Source organism: Haliotis asinina, chromosome 4 (genome assembly GCF_037392515.1).
Source record: "Haliotis asinina isolate JCU_RB_2024 chromosome 4, JCU_Hal_asi_v2, whole genome shotgun sequence".
Classification (NCBI taxonomy): domain Eukaryota; kingdom Metazoa; phylum Mollusca; class Gastropoda; order Lepetellida; family Haliotidae; genus Haliotis; species Haliotis asinina.
The window spans coordinates 80,734,473-80,752,016 of record NC_090283.1 but is presented as its reverse complement, the minus strand read 5'-3'; the positions used below and the strand labels follow the sequence as shown (position 1 = coordinate 80,752,016).

At 42.0% G+C, this 17,544-nt stretch overlaps 2 protein-coding genes across 5 annotated transcripts in view; one reads left to right on the top strand and one right to left on the bottom strand.

Moving 5' to 3' along the window:
• LOC137281975 (ecto-NOX disulfide-thiol exchanger 2-like) overlaps positions 1 to 17,395 on the bottom strand; it is a 37,613-nt gene extending 20,218 nt beyond the window's left edge. For 3 of the 4 annotated variants that reach the window (XM_067813720.1, XM_067813721.1, XM_067813722.1), the window contains exons 1-7: positions 17,132 to 17,307; positions 10,420 to 10,596; positions 7,716 to 7,915; positions 5,187 to 5,286; positions 2,703 to 2,909; positions 1,952 to 2,185; positions 449 to 661 (exon numbers count right to left, since the gene is read on the bottom strand). In XM_067813720.1, the coding sequence (XP_067669821.1) occupies positions 449 to 661; positions 1,952 to 2,185; positions 2,703 to 2,909; positions 5,187 to 5,286; positions 7,716 to 7,915; positions 10,420 to 10,596; positions 17,132 to 17,159 (1,159 nt within the window). In that variant the 5' untranslated portion in view covers positions 17,160 to 17,307. Of the gene's footprint in view, positions 1 to 448; positions 662 to 1,951; positions 2,186 to 2,702; positions 2,910 to 5,186; positions 5,287 to 7,715; positions 7,916 to 10,419; positions 10,597 to 17,131 lie in introns of all 4 variants that reach the window. The other variant, XM_067813719.1, reaches the window with a different exon arrangement.
• On the top strand, positions 13,950 to 14,825 carry LOC137282107 (uncharacterized). The gene has a single exon (XM_067813837.1). It carries the CDS (start codon positions 13,950 to 13,952, stop codon positions 14,478 to 14,480), a length of 531 nt encoding a protein of 176 aa, XP_067669938.1. The 3' UTR covers positions 14,481 to 14,825.
• Positions 17,396 to 17,544: the final 149 nt, after the last annotated feature.

Sequence of the window (17,544 nt, the reverse complement as noted above, 5' to 3'; positions counted from 1 at the left end):
AGGACGAGTGAACGCTTCAAAAACTAGGCTATCCCACAAGCTGTGATGATGAGGTGATGCTGTTAGCTCAAACAATTCTTTCATAAAGATCCAAAACATACAACATGCACTTGTGCCTCTTGATTTAAGCAAGCATCATCAAGAATATAGGTCAATGAAGCATTCTTCTGGAATAAAGTAGCACAGCATTTTTAAAGTGTTTATATTCTTCACCCTTTTTGTCCAAACAAACCTACAGTAACCCAATGAACACAAATACAATGCAAGCTGTTGTGACTTACAGAGCACCTGCCACAGATGGTACCCATGCTGAGAACTGGCTATCTGCATGATGATGGCCAAACCTGATGACCACCTAACACAGATGATGCCATGATGCAGGTGAGAGCACAACTGTGAGTAGAGAGAGGATACTATCAGTGTGTGAGAGCAGCAACAGAGTACTCACATTGTCTGATGATGTCCTGGAAGCGGAACATTGCCTGCTGCTTCACCCGCTGTACCTCCTCCTCGTTCTGCTGCTTCTCCATCAGGAGACGGCGCACATGGGAATTGATACACTGGATCATGCTGTAGAAGGAGGCGTTGGTGCGCCGATTACAGTCACCCTTCTCCATCCAGGAAATCAGAATCTCAGACGCACTCATGAAATCCTCATCACCTGGACACAAATGATAGAAAACATCAGGCAATATGTGGGATGTCGTCTACAAATTGATCTGTATTTGAATCCTTCAATATAACAGGCCATATATACTGAACAAAAATAGGGATATTTGTAAAAAAAAATACCAATATCTCTAACTTATTTTGTCCAGTATATGTTGTACTATATGTTGTACTGCTATTATCTTGGTCATAAAGTCACTTGTTGCTAAAGGTTATTATAAGGGTAACGCTATTTTTCAGGGCATTATCATTTGCAGAAGCCTGAGGTCTTTCATTAACTGCCCGACAAAGGAGGTCGTTTTATTGTTAGAAGCATTTACTGCCAACAACAAAACGATGGAGGTCACTGACACACATTTTACAAACATAGACACATCACAGAACAACACAGATGATGTCACTATTGAGAGTGACGACATTCGACCTTGACCTCTGCTCATACTACCAGCTGCCATTGTTTTCAGTGATCAACAACGTTAGACTTCAAGTCGATATTATTTAATTGCTGTATGTTGTCATTTATGGTACAATTGTTATGGCTGGCACAGGCAGGAAAGTGCATAATGGCACAAGCACATGTGACGAATGTGAGCCAGATATATGGTCAATAATGAACCCAAGTTCAAATGAGCCGTAGGTGATGAACTTCAACAGTTGAGCTACTTATGACATCACGCCCCTGCTATTCCCAATGGTCCCTGCTGCCCCTAGTGACCCCTGCTATTCCTAATGATCCCTGCTGGCCCTAGTGGCCCCTGCGATTCCTAATGGTCCCTGCTGGCCCTAGTGGCCCCTGCTATTCCTAATGGTCCCTGCTGCCCCTAGTGACCCCTGCTATTCCTAATGATCCCTGCTGGCCCTAGTGGCCCCTGCGATTCCTAATGGTCCCTGCTGGCCCTAGTGGCCCCTGCTGGCCCTAGTGGCCCCTGCTATTCCTAATGATCCCTGCTGGCCCTAGTGGCCCCTGCGATTCCTAATGGTCCCTGCTGGCCCTAGTGGCCCCTGCGATTCCTAATGGTCCCTGCTGGCCCTAGTGGCCCCTGCGATTCCTAATGGTCCCTGCTGGCCCTAGTGGCCCCTGCGATTCCTAATGATCCCTGCTGGCCCTAGTGGCCCCTGCGATTCCTAATGATCCCTGCTGGCCCTAGTGGCCCCTGCGATTCCTAATGATCCCTGCTCGGCTGGAACTGGTATCCCTTTGCCTCAAATGACACTTAGTTGCCCCTGATATTACCAATGAAGCCAATGAGCCTGAACAGGCTACTTTACAACACAAACTTACTTTTCAGTTTTTCAGTGAGTGACAATGCCTCATGTTCAGAGAAAACAATGGGTGGGGGAGGACTAGGTGGTCTTCTGAGGTCCTCTTCAATGCGCTGCTGGTGCCTCATCTCCCTAGCCAATGCACGCTGCTGGCACTCCCACTCATACTGGTCATCTCGGGCCAGTGCATAGTCCACATGGATCCGACCAGTGTTGGCCTTGTCGTCATCATTGTCAATCTTCATTCGATAACCTGGACACATATAACCATCATTACATTTTTTAGAAGATGAGCAAAACGTGTCAGTGAGTGAATTTAGTTTTACGCCACACTCAGCAATATTTCAGCTATATGATGCCAGAGTATAAAATAATCGAGTGTGGATCAGACAATCCAGTGTTCATCAGCATGAGCATCGATCTGGGCAAATGGGAACAAATGACGTGTCAACCAAGTCAGTCAGCCTGACTCACCCAACAGCGTTAGTTGCCTCTTAAGACAAGGATAAGTTACTGATGGTCACTATTCTAACCTGGCCATTCATGGGTCTGAGCAACACATGCTTGGTAGCAGGAACACACACCAGAAACGGCTTCACACACTACACCAATCCAAGATTCAAACAATGAATTCAGTATGAGGAGTGAACACTTGAACTGCTATGTTGTTTCACCATTACTTATCAACCAAAGACAACATAAACCTGATTACTGATATCCCTCCAGTGTTCAATGACACACAATATGGTTATCATACTAAACTACTGTACCTGATATGAAGAGAGCCCTCTCGACACTGTCATGAAACTCAAATCTGATGTGGGAGAAGTTCTTCTTGCTGAGTCGGATGCTGACAATGTTGCCGCACTTCTCAAACACTTCCTGCAGGATTTCTTCAGTGGTGTTCTCGGGCAGTCCCCCGATGAAAGCTGTGCGACAACCTGGAGGACGTTCTCGCACGCTCCGAGGAGGAGCACCTGTGTAAGGTGTAACAGAATGTGATTACCTTGGGGACAGGGGATACAGCACACAAGTAACAGTAAGTAATCATCTGTGGGAGTTGGGAACAGCACACAAGTAACATTGAGTAAATATCTGAGGGAGGGGGTACAGCACACAAGTAACACTGAGTAATTATCTGGGGGAGGGGGTACAGCACACAAGTAACACTGAGTAATTATCTGGAGGAGAGGGGTACAGTACACAAGTAACAATGAGTAATTACCTGGAGGAGGGGGTATTGCACACAAGTAACAATGAGTAATTATCTGGGGGAGGGGGTTCAGTACACAAGTAACACTGAGTAATTCCCTGGGGGACGGGGCACAGCACGGAAGTAAGAGTGATATCTGGGCGAGAGGGGGCACAGCACAGAAGTAAGAGTGTAATTATCTGGGGAAGAGGGTACAGCACACAACTAATGCTGAGTAATTATCTGGGGGAGGGGTACAACACACAAGTAACAGTGTGTAATTACCTGGGGGAGGGGGTACAGCACACAAGTAACAGTGTGCAACATGGTAATTACCTCCGGAAGAGGGGTACAGAACACAACTAACACCGAGTAATTATTTGGAGGAGGGGGTACAGCACACAAGTAACAGTGTGTAATTACCTGGGGGAGGGGGTACGGCACACAAGTAACTGCAAGTGATTACCTGGGGAAGAAGGGTACAGCACACAGCACTAACACTGAGTAACTATCTGGGAGATGGGGTACAGCACACAAGTAACAGTGAGTAATTATCTGGGACATGGGGTACAGCACACAAGTAACAGTGAGTAATTATCTGGGGAAGAGGGGTGCAGCACAAAGAAGTAACACTGAGTAATTATCTGGGGGAGGGGGTACAGCACACAAGTAACACTGAGTAATTATCTGAGGGAGGGGGTACAGCACACATGTAACACTAAGTAATTATCTGAGGGAGGGGGTACAGTACACAAGTAACAGTGAGTAATTATCTGGGCGAGAGGGGGCACAGCACAGAAGTAAGTGTGTAATTATCTGGGGAAGAGGGTACAGCACACAACTAATGCTGAGTAATTATCTGGGGGAGGGGTACAACACACAAGCAACAGTGTGCAATTACCTGGGGGAGGGGGTACAGCACACAAGTAACAGTGTGCAACATGGTAATTACCTCCGGAAGAGGGGTACAGAACACAACTAACACTGAGTAATTATTTGGAGGAGCGGGTACAGCACACAAGTAACAGTGTGTAATTACCTGGGGGAGGGGGTACGGCACACAAGTAACAGCAAGGGAACACCTGGGGAAGAGGGGTACAGCATACAACACTAACACTGAGTAACTATCTGGGAGATGGGGTACAGCACACAAGTAACAGTGTGTAATTACCTAGGGGAGGGTGTACGGCACACAAGTAACACTGAGTAACTATCTGGGAGAGGGGGTACGGCACACAAGTAACACTGAGTAATTATCTGGGGAAGAGGGGTGCAGCACAAAGAAGTAACACTGAGTAATTATCTGGGGGAGGGGGTACAGCACACAAGTTACACTGAGTAATTATCTGAGGGAGGGGGTACAGCACACAAGTAATGGTGTGTAATTACCTGGGGGAGGGGGTACTGCACACAAGTAACAGTGTGTAATTACCTGGGGAAGAGGGGTGCAGCACACAAGTAACGCAGAGTAATTATTTGGGGGAGGGGGTACAGTACACAAGTAACACTGAGTAATTATCTGGAGGAGGGAGTACAGCACACAAGTAACAGTGTGTGATTACCTGGGGGAGGGGGCACAGCACAGAAGTAACACTGAGTAATTATCTGGGGGAGGGGGCACAGCACACATGTAACGGTGTGTAATTACCTCCGGAAGAGGGGTACAGCACACAACTAACACTGAGTAATTATCTGGTGGAGGGGGTACAGCACACAAGTAACAGTGTGTGATTACCTGAGAGAGGGGGCACAACACAGAAGTAACACTGAGTAATTATCTGGAGGTAACAGTGTGTGATTGCCTGGGGAAAAGGTGTACAGCATAGAAGTAACAGTTTGTGATTACCTGGGGGAGGAGGAACAGCAAAGAAATAACAGCGAGTGTTTACCTGGTGGAGGGGGTACGGTACACAAGTATGGGTTTGTGATTACCTTGGGAAGGAGGTACAGCACAGAAATAACAGCGAATGTTTATCTGGTGGAGGGGGGTATGGCACACAAGTAACAGTTTGAGATTACCTGGGGAAGGAGGTACAGCACAGACATAACAGCGAGTGTTTACCTGGTGGAGGAGGGTACAGCACACAACTCTTGAGTGTGATCACTTCTCTCTCAGCATAGCTGGGCATGGGGCTCATCTGCCCCATCATATTCATGCCGTACTGGAACAAGAAACGGTAAGTGTTACTTGACAGTATACAGCTGGAATACTAGCCCCTGTACAGGCAAATCCCATCACATTCATGCCGTACTGGAACAAGAAACGGTAAGTGTGACTTGACAGTATACAGCTGCAATACTAGCCCATGTGTAGGCAAATCCCATCACATTCATGCCGTACTGGAACAAGAAACGATAAGTGTGACTTGACAGTATACAGCTGGAATACTAGCCCCTGTACAGGCAAATCCCATCACATTCATGCCGTACTGGAACAAGAAACGGTCAGTGTGACTTGACAGTATACAGCTGCAATACTAGCCCATGTGTAGGCAAATCCCATCACATTCATGCCGTACTGGAACAAGAAACGGTAAGTGTGACTTGACAGTATACAGCTGCAATACTAGCCCATGTATAGGCAAATCCCATCACATTCATGCCGTACTGGAACAAGAAACGATAAGTGTGACTTGACAGTATACAGCTGGAATACTAGCCCCTGTATAGGCAAATCCCATCACATTCATGCCGTACTGGAACAAGAAACGGTCAGTGTGACTTGACAGTATACAGCTGGAATACTAGCCCCTGTGTAAGCAAATCCCATTACATTCATGCCGTACTGGAACAAGAAACGGTAAGTGTGACTTGACAGTATACAGCTGGAATACTAGCCCCTGTGTAAGCAAATCCCATCACATTCATGCCGTACTGGAACAAGAAACGATAAGTGTTACTTGACAGTATACAGCTGGAATACTAGCCCCTGTGTAGGCAAATCCCATCACATTCATGCCGTACTGGAACAAGAAACGATAAGTGTGACTTGACAGTACACAGCTGGAATACTAGCCCATGTGTAGGCAAATCCCATCACATTCATGCCGTACTGGAACAAGAAACGATAAGTGTGACTTGACAGTATACAGCTGCAATACTAGCCCATGTGTAAGTAAATCCCATCACATTCATGCCGTACTGGAACAAGAAACGGTAAGCGTGACTTGACAGTATACAGCTGGAATACTAGCCCCTGTGTAGGCAAATCCCATCACATTCATGCCGTACTGGAACAAGAAACGGTAAGTGTGACTTGACAGTATACAGCTGCAATACTAGCCCATGTATAGGCAAATCCCATCACATTCATGCCGTACTGGAACAAGAAACGGTAAGTGTGACTTGACAGTATACAGCTGCAATACTAGCCCATGTGTAGGCAAATCCCATCACATTCATGCCGTACTGGAACAAGAAACGGTAAGTGTGACTTGACAGTATACAGCTGGAATACTAGCCCCTGTGTAAGCAAATCCCATTACATTCATGCCGTACTGGAACAAGAAACGGTAAGTGTGACTTGACAGTATACAGCTGGAATACTAGCCCCTGTGTAAGCAAATCCCATTACATTCATGCCGTACTGGCACAAGAAACGATAAGTGTTACTTGACAGTATACAGCTGGAATACTAGCCCCTGTGTAGGCAAATCCCATCACATTCATGCCGTACTGGAACAAGAAACGATAAGTGTGACTTGACAGTACACAGCTGGAATACTAGCCCATGTGTAGGCAAATCCCATCACATTCATGCCGTACTGGAACAAGAAACGATAAGTGTGACTTGACAGTATACAACTGCAATACTAGCCCATGTGTAAGTAAATCCCATCACATTCATGCCGTACTGGAACAAGAAACGGTAAGCGTGACTTGACAGTATACAGCTGGAATACTAGCCCCTGTGTAGGCAAATCCCATCACATTCATGCCGTACTGGAACAAGAAACGATAAGTGTGACTTGACAGTATACAGCTGCAATACTAGCCCATGTATAGGCAAATCCCATCACATTCATGCCGTACTGGAACAAGAAACGGTAAGTGTGACTTGACAGTATACAGCTGCAATACTAGCCCATGTATAGGCAAATCCCATCACATTCATGCCGTACTGGAACAAGAAACGATAAGTGTGACTTGACAGTATACAGCTGGAATACTAGCCCCTGTGTAGGCAAATCCCATCACATTCATGCCATACTGGAACAAGAAACGATAAGTGTTACTTGACAGTATACAGCTGCAATACTAGCCCCTGTGTAAGCAAATCCCATTACAATCACATCTTTGGGTTAAAATGTCCATCAGGACATGTACATTAGGAAAGCAGCTTTCTCAAGCTTTACAGAGCAACCTCAAACTGACTTCCATTGTATACTACTGACAGAGAGCCAAGTTGCCAAGCTTGTCAGTGACTTAGCTGGTACATGTAACTCATCACACCATTTCTGTTCGAGCACCTTCAAGAAGTGTTCAACATATCCCCAAAAAAGCCACCTTACCAAGTGATCAGCAGGTTTGTCTATCAGCCATGGCACTATAACAGATCCAGTAACATGTGTACAAAGTGAAGCCAACCCACCTGGTTCATCATGGAGCCTATCATCAACATGGAGGGATCTCCACTGTATCCCATGTGTCCCCCGTAGCCAATGTTGTACATGTCACTGCCACCAGGCAGCAGGTTCCCCTGATGCTGCTGTTGGTGCTGCTGCTGCTGCTGCTGCTGCTGCTGCTGCAGCATGCCCTCAGTCGTGCTGGAAGGGGATTCGTCGGGAACAACTGAAGACAATTATACATGGGTCAGCAACAGATAGCAAAATTTAATAAACCTCATGATTTTTCAGGAAGCTTTCCACATCTAAGCTATCATGTCTTCACACTTCCTGGTTATTGCCACATGAAGTATCTGTACACATTTCATAGCAAGCATACACATGAAGTATCTGTACACATTTCATAGCAAGCATACACATGAAGTATCTGTACACATTTCATAGCAAGCATACACATGAAGTATCTGTACACATTTCATAGCAAGCATACACATGAAGTATCTGTACACATTTCATAGCAAGCATACACATGAAGTATCTGTACACATTTCATAGCAAGCATACACATAAAGTATCTGTACACATTTCATAGCAAGCATACACATAAAGTATCTGTACACATTTCATAGCAAGCATACACATGAAGTATCTGTACACATTTCATAGCAAGCATACACATGAAGTATCTGTACACATTTCATAGCAAGCATACACATAAAGTATCTGTACACATTTCATAGCAAGCATACACATGAAGTATCTGTACACATTTCATAGCAAGCATACACAAAGTATCTGTACACATTTCATAGCAAGCATACACATGAAGTATCTGTACACATTTCATAGCAAGCATACACATGAAGTATCTGTACACATTTCATAGCAAGCATACACATGAAGTATCTGTACACATTTCATAGCAAGCATACACATGAAGTATCTGTACACATTTCATAGCAAGCATACACATGAAGTATCTGTACACATTTCATAGCAAGCATACACATGAAGTATCTGTACACATTTCATAGCAAGCATACACATGAAGTATCTGTACACATTTCATAGCAAGCATACACATGAAGTATCTGTACACATTTCATAGCAAGCATACACATGAAGTATCTGTACACATTTCATAGCAAGCATACACATGAAGTATCTGTACACATTTCATAGCAAGCATACACATGAAGTATCTGTACACATTTCATAGCAAGCATACACATGAAGTATCTGTACACATTTCATAGCAAGCATACACATGAAGTATCTGTACACATTTCATAGCAAGCATACACATGAAGTATCTGTACACATTTCATAGCAAGCATACACATGAAGTATCTGTACACATTTCATAGCAAGCATACACATAAAGTATCTGTACACATTTCATAGCAAGCATACACATGAAGTATCTGTACACATTTCATAGCAAGCATACACATAAAGTATCTGTACACATTTCATAGCAAGCATACACATAAAGTATCTGTACACATTTCATAGCAAGCATACACATGAAGTATCTGTACACATTTCTTAGCAAGCATACACATGAAGTATCTACACATTTCATAGCAAGCATACACATAAAGAATCTGTACACATTTCATAGCAAGCATACACATGAAGTATCTGTACACATTTCATAGCAAGCATACACATGAAGTATCTGTACACATTTCATAGCAAGCATACACAAAGTATCTGTACACATTTCATAGCAAGCATACACATGAAGTATCTGTACACATTTCATAGCAAGCATACACAAAGTATCTGTACACATTTCATAGCAAGCATACACATGAAGTATCTGTACACATTTCATAGCAAGCATACACATGAAGTATCTGTACACATTTCTTAGCAAGCATACACATGAAGTATCTGTACACATTTCATAGCAAGCATACACATGAAGTATCTGTACACATTTCATAGCAAGCATACACATAAAGTATCTGTACACATTTCATAGCAAGCATACACATAAAGTATCTGTACACATTTCATAGCAAGCATACACATAAAGTATCTGTACACATTTCATAGCAAGCATACACATGAAGTATCTGTACACATTTCTTAGCAAGCATACACATGAAGTATCTGTACACATTTCATAGCAAGCATACACATAAAGAATCTGTACACATTTCATAGCAAGCATACACATGAAGTATCTGTACACATTTCATAGCAAGCATACACATAAAGTATCTGTACACATTTCATAGCAAGCATACACATGATACAAATATTAAAATAGCCTTAATTACAATGTCTATGGAACCATAAAACTCTGGTTCGACTGATCAAAGACAACATGTTCCTATTAACATGTGTGAGACATACTTCTGGGTAATAAAGGATAGTGTTTCAAATAATACAATTGGTAATCCCATGTAGTTGTAGTGGCTAAGCCAGATAGGCGGCTGACTTTCTGTGCAGGCAATTAGGTACCTGACTTTGAGACTGAGAGAAGGAGTTCAAATCCTGAATGGGACTCAAAAAAAGAAAAAAGAAAAAAACTAGAAAGAACTTTTCTCATAAAATGTAATCCCCAAAAATAACATTGGTTACACTTTAAAATCAGTTAACATATTCATCACATTGCTGTAGAAATATCATGGTTATAAAAAATTATTGTCCGACATGTGAACGGTATGATAATGGTTATGCATTTCACTTTCATATTTGAGATGAGGTAACAGTTACCTTGACGACTTGATTCTCCATACTCATTGCTGCTTCTGGCCATTGGTGGTTTGTTCTTCCCTGTGTTGAAGCTCAGTGGCATGTTGTTGTTAGCAGGGTCAAGCCGGTTTCCTCCCCCCATTGTGGCCATATTCCCATAGGAATTCATGTTGGCCATATTGACTGGGCCTATCATACCTGGAAGGTGATATAATAATGTGTAGTATGACGTACATGACTCAGAGACATTGTCATCATCCACATGACAAAACTAGTTCCATTTACAATGTATACAGAAATAATTAGAATGTATTTGACTGACCAATATGAAAAATTACTTTGTATTTGTTTAAATAAATTGAAACAGTGGTAATCCCCCATAACACCCTCCACAAGACAAGTGAGTGAGTGAGTTTTGGTTTCACGCTGCTTTCAGCAATATTCCAGCAATATTCCAGCAATATCACAGCAAGGCACACTAGGAATGGGCTTCCTGCACTGTACCTATGTGGGGAATTGAACAACGGTCTTTGGCCAGATGAGCGAACACTTTAACCACTAGGCTACCCCACCACAACCACCCCACAAGCCGTTGAATTTAACATACTGAATGCTTTCTTTTCTATATGTCCTTATAATTTCCAAGCTATATGTCACTTGAATCTGTCACCGATGCAACATGTGCAAGTGACAAACATGCCATTTTCATGCTTTATCATACAAAACTGCAACAAAACCACAAAGAGAAGCATGCAGGGGGAGCACCTTTAGAATCAGCACCACAGCTTCTCATGAGGATGAAAATCAATGGAAAGAGTGAAACAGGTCACAGGTAGACTTGGTGTCTCATGATTTTAATCTACTGACAATTACTGAATGACTCTGAATCTGTTTGTCACACCTGTCCCATTCAGTAATCCATCAGATACTGTGATGTGTAGAATTTACTAGAAAGAGCCAATATCAGCCAAACTGAAAACAATTGTTGACATCAGGCGTCAGGCATGAAATTCATGGTATGCATGCATGAAATGCTTCAAAAATCCCTTGTGTGATTTTGTGACATAAGAGTCTTGTAGGGAACCCAGTAAGGATAATGTGGATTGCATTACATCACACATCTGCCTACTTTAACACTAATAACAGCAGTCATCTGAAGATGACATATCGCCTGGTCCCAACATATTTGAAAGGACAAATCATCTGACAGTTACTTGATGTTTTTTTAAGATGAAGTTTGAATCATTTCCGTGGAAATCACGAAAAATATAATGCCATATATCTGTAAATAGCAAAAGGCACCACTTCAAGATCTGTCTCATATATCTGAAAAGATCTGTTGAATGATATCAAATGGTTTTCGAGTTGTGCTCAGGAAATAAAAGCCCATTCCGCCTTTTTGAGACTAAGTACGAACTGTTTCCAAGGAAACCAGGAAAAATACAAATGCCAAAACTTTGTAAATAGCAAAAGGCACCACTTCAAGATCTGTCTCATATATCTGTCAAGATCTACTGAAAGATACATGTATTATGAAGTTTTCAAGTTGTGCTCTGGAAACCAAGTCCATCCCTCCCTTTTGAGAAAAAGTATGAATTGTTTCCATGGAAACCAGAAAAAAAAACAAGAGTCATCAAAGGATGACATATCCCCTGCACCCCCAACACACTGAAAAACAAATCATCTGACAGCTACTTGATGTTTTTCAGACTAAGTTTGAATCGTTTCCATGGAAGTCATAAAAAATGCCATATATCTGTAAACAGCAAAAGGCACCACTTCAAAATCTGTCACACATATCTGCCACGATCTGTTGAAAGATATGAAATGGTTCTGAGTTGTGCTCCAGAAACAAAGTACATACCTCCATTTTGAGATTAAGTCTGCATCATTTCCATGGAAACCAGGAAAAATAAAAACACTAAAACTTTGTAAATAGCAAAAGGCACCACTTTGGGGCCTACGTACCATACCTGCCAAGTTTTGCTGACAGATATTAAACAGTTTTTGAGTTGTGCTCCGGAAAGGAAGCCCATACCTCCCTATTGAGACTAGATCAGAATTGGTGCCATGGAAAATGGGAAAATGGTAAATCACAAAAATCTGTAAATAGCAAAAGGCACCACTTTGGGGTCTGCAACACATATCTACCAAGTTTTGCTTCCAGGTATTAAGAATTTTTTGAGTGTGGTCCAGAAACAAAAAACAACTCTCACTTTTGAGACTAAGGCCATGTTCTGACTAGTATATACCAAGTTTTGCAGAAAAGTATTGAACGGTTTTTGAGTTATGCTCCAGAGGCGAAGTCCATCCCTCCATTTTGAGACATGTCTGAAACGTCTCCACAGAAACCAAGAAAATAGGAAATGATAAAATCAAAGTCAACAGAATCAGCTGGTGTCTGTGCAATCTCCCAACATTGGTTGTCACCAAATTTGAAGACATTTGGTACAATACTTCATCATCATGAGATATCGCGTTTACAAGATTTTGAAAACAAGAGTCATCAGAAGATGACATATCTCCCCGGCCTCCACATGATAGACAGAACAAATCATCCCACAGTTACTCACTGGTTTTTTTTAGTTTGAATTGTTTCCATGGAATACATGGAAATTATAAATGCCATATATCTGTAATCAGCAAAGTCACAATTTCAAGATCGGTCTCACATTACTACCAAGATCTGTTGAAAGACATGAAATGATTTTCGAGCTCTGGGAAAGAAGCCCATCCCTCCATTTTGAGACTAAGTCTGAAACGTTTCCATGGAAACAAAGAAAATAACACATCACTTTGGGGTCTGCCACACATATCTGCCAAGTTTTACTGACAGATATTAAGAAGTTTTTGAGTTCTGCTTTGAAAATGAAACACACCTCTTTTCAGACTAAGTCCAAACCATTTCCATGGAAACCAAGAAGATAATACATCACAAGATCCTGTACATGGCAAAAGGCATCCCTATAGGTTCCGATTGATATATCTACCAAGTTTTGCAGAAAAATATTGAAAGGGTTTTGAGTTCTGCTCCGGAAACGAAGCTCATCCCTCAATTTTGAGACTACGTCTGAAACGTTTCCATGGAAAACTAGAAAATAATAAATCACAAAAATCTGTAAATAGCAAAAGGCACCACTTTGGGGTCTGCCACACATACCTGCCAAGTTTTACTGACAGATATTAAGAAGTTTTTGAGTTCTGCTCCGGAAATGAAACACACCTCTCACTTTTCAGACTAAGTCAAAAACATTTCCATGGAAACCAAGAAAATGATAAATCACAAAAACCTGTAAATAGAAATAAGCACCACTATAGGTTCAGACTCATATATCTACCAAGTATTGCAGAAAAATATTGAATGTGCCCATGTTTTGGTTGGTTTGGAAAGCCCCACAGAGAGTACGCTAGTGAGAAATGTACTTGAAGCCGCTAAGAGGAAGTTAGCCAAACCTGTTTGTAAGAAAGAGCCTGTAACAGTTGAGTTGTTGAATAAGATCGTACCAGACAATGCTGATGAATGTTCATTGTATAAAATGAGAACTGTTGTAATGTGCCTTCTAGCCTATTCAGGTTTCATGAGATCGTCGGAGTTATTAGCGATAACTCGGAATGATGTTGTATTTTGTCAAGCTTACATGGCTGTTTTTATTCAGAAATCAAAAACTGATGTCTACAGAGATGGGGCCTGGATTATTATAGGCCGGACAGGTACAAATAAGTGCCCTCTAGCATGGTTGGAGCGATATTTGAAGCTTACCAAATTGAAAGATCCTGAATTTTTATTCAGAAATATGAGTAAGACTAAAAATGGTTACATTTTGAGAGGTGATAATAAGCCGATGTCATATTCACGTTTGAGAGAGCTTTTCATTGAGGCGTTTAGTTCACATGTTAGTGATATATCAAAGTTTGGTCTGCATAGCCTGAGAGCAGGCGGAGCGACTGCAGCCGCAAACAATGGCATTCCAGATAGAATGTTTAAGCGCCATGGCAGATGGAAAAGTGAAAATGCAAAAGATGGTTATGTAAAAGATGATATTGAGAAGCGTTTAAAAGTTTCTCTTTCGCTTGGATTGTAAATCTGCCCGTTCTTTATATCTCAGTTGGTGCACCGTACAGCATGCCATGTTATGTAAGTGTTTGTTGTATGTGAATAAGGGGTTGGAGAAATATAATTTCTTTCGTTTGAGGCACGAATTAGAATGAAATTTCTTTCTCCTAGCGTCGGAAGATACAACAAAGGGAAGTAATGCTATAGGTATGGGGGCGCTCTGGTAGGTATAAAAGGGAGGGAAATTTGAATTAGATTATTCTCAGCTGCGGTGCACCAGCGGTCAGTTTTGATGTGTCCTGTATGTTATGTGATGTTTATGTGAGTGGATATATACACTGTCTGTATATACGCATGTGGTCTATACTGAATGTTTAATTCTCATGTCATGTTACAGACCGATGACTGGCACTGTTGAGTGGGACGGACATGTCCAGGCTGGCGAGCCGTTAGAATACGTGAGTCATCGGGGAGCATTTGCCATGAGCTGTCCAACATGTAACCTTGAGATGTTGTGTGCAGATTTGAAGCTGATTCTGTGATGTGATGAGACGACGCGTTATCTAAGTCTAAATGAATGTACTCTGGTATAACTGTAGCAATTACATAATTATTCGGTTACGAATAAACTGTGGTCTCAGTTGGTGCACCGTACAGCATGCCATGTTATGTAAGTGTTTGTTGTATGTGAATAAGGGGTTGGAGAAATAAAATTCATTGCTGATTAAGAAAAAACAAATAAACAAAATCATAAGCGCATAATCACAAATCAAAAGTGCAACATTTCATACTGTTCACAGCCCTAGAACAAAGCAGACGCAAAACCGAACCCAGTCAGAACTGGTGGGTGTGCTCTCAACTGTAACAAAGCCTTCTCACTGGCCACTCGTTCATTTTCCAACACGCTTATCTAGCTCTGTGTTTGTGGCTAATAAGCCTGATAGGTGTTGATTTCAAATTGCATGTGGTCAATGATTAAAGTTGTGCATTGCATATTGTCATTAGCAGACAGGCAAGTAGACATAAAGGTATCAATAAACCAGATATTGAGCTTTCTCTGTGACAAAGTCTGCTTATCACAATCAACGTGATTTTTTATGTAACAAGTAGATAAATTATTTGTTTGCTCATGACCTCATACTCTGGTCGGGCATACTGTTTCAAGCTCTGCGAACCTATTCACTGAGCATGTGTTATGAGCGCAGCATAGCTGTTGAAACAGCAAACAAGTGTGATACGTCACATGTGACAACTGCAGGTCAAAGTCATAGTGAAACAAACAGTCAGACACTGGGGCCTTCGCAGTTCACTCAGCCAGCTTAACGCCATGTTCCTAACCTATACACGGATGTTGGGTATACCTTGGTAGGAACACAATGTTTTGCTGGCTGAACAAGGAACAGCGGGGTGTAGACTTCTACCTGACCATCTGCGAATCTGCCGGATTTGTCAGAGGGTCAGAAGCTATTTATGAACAATGCGCTAGAGTGAGATAATTGCTCCATGGCGCTGGCTGGTGCTTACCCTAACCAAACGTAAACTCGCTTGCTTTTTAAGATGGTAGAAGGTGCCCGGTATTCTGTAATCTAGCCCCAGAATCTAACCCAAAGCCCTCGCCTTAACCCTAGGGATCGTTAAGGCAGCCTAACCCAAACCACAGGGGCTTGTATTGCTGAAAATAATACGTCCTGGGTGTACATTTACACTTGTAAAGAAGGAAAGGGATGTAACGTGCACAAAGTTGCCGAACACCCCACTCTCAATTATCGGCGAATTCTGGGTGGGAAATTGTGGAACATACAGCCGCAATTCTTACTGAAATAAAGCGAGATAAATTCCCTTTCGAATGAATCCAAAGTTATCAAAATCAGCGCACTATGTACCAAGTAACTTTGCTTGGAACTCGAGAAAAAAAACTTGTTCATTCGTACGCCAATAACCTGCCTATGAAAATCATCGCCTCTCAGGGAAGAAATACAATGTATTTCACTTTAAAACACACGATCGGTGAAAAACATAACATTACCATATTCGCTAGATATTCCGCTTTTGTTCTACAACCTCTCAAATGAAATAGGTTATTCTTTCACCTGCAATACACGACTTTATAGGGAAATTAGCAGCACCGAGTGATCGAGTCCACCATGTTTGTCCTTCACCCACAATAGGTTTGCACCAACGACGAGCTGCTCTCTGATTGGTCAAAACATAGAACACCAGTATTATTTTTATTCCGTGGTGCGATGTATTGTGTTGGAATTTATCTGGCTCTATTTCAGTAAGGATTGCGGCTGTATCTTCCACAATTTCCCACCCAGAATTCGCCCATAATCGAGAGTGGGGTGTTCAACAACTTTGTGCACGTTACATCCCTTTCCTTCGTTAATATGTGTATGGCTATCAGTGTAGGTTTGTTGGACCCAGGACATATTATTTTCAACAATACAAGCCCCTGTGACCCACACCCAGGGATCGTAACCCCAAGCCATAAAGATCGTTAAGGGTGGAGGCGCTAGAGGGGAGTAGTGCACTTTACCGGGAGAACTCTAAGCTGCACTCTAGCCAACTTCTGTAATCGAATTGAATACAGGAAGCAGTATGGTCTGCTGATGGATATCATTATCAGCTTGCTTTTCTCCATGTTCTTTGGGGTGATCTTTGCAAAATTCGTTTGCCTACCTTGGATGTATTGCGATGGCTGTGACATTGCTGAAATTCTCTTTCCTTTCCCCTTTCCGTTTCTCACTGTGCGACGATACAATAGTTCTGTTATAAAATCACGATAACTAATCAAAAGTTAGGTTTACACTCATCCTAAACAAAACTAGACGCGTCTCCTCTCCGAAAAATAATGTCTGACAATACACTTCCGGTTTGCGATCAAAACATAAACAGGGCTCCGTGTGCATATACTTGCAGATAGATGACACAGCGGAGAAGTATCCCAGAACCGGTGTAAACATCCTCATACAGAGCTGTGCTAGACTCTAAAAATAATGGAAGATCCTTTACAGATATATGTCCGGTCTTATTATTATCATCATTCGAGTTAGAATTTAGCATGCTACATTATACAAAAAGTAGAGATAATA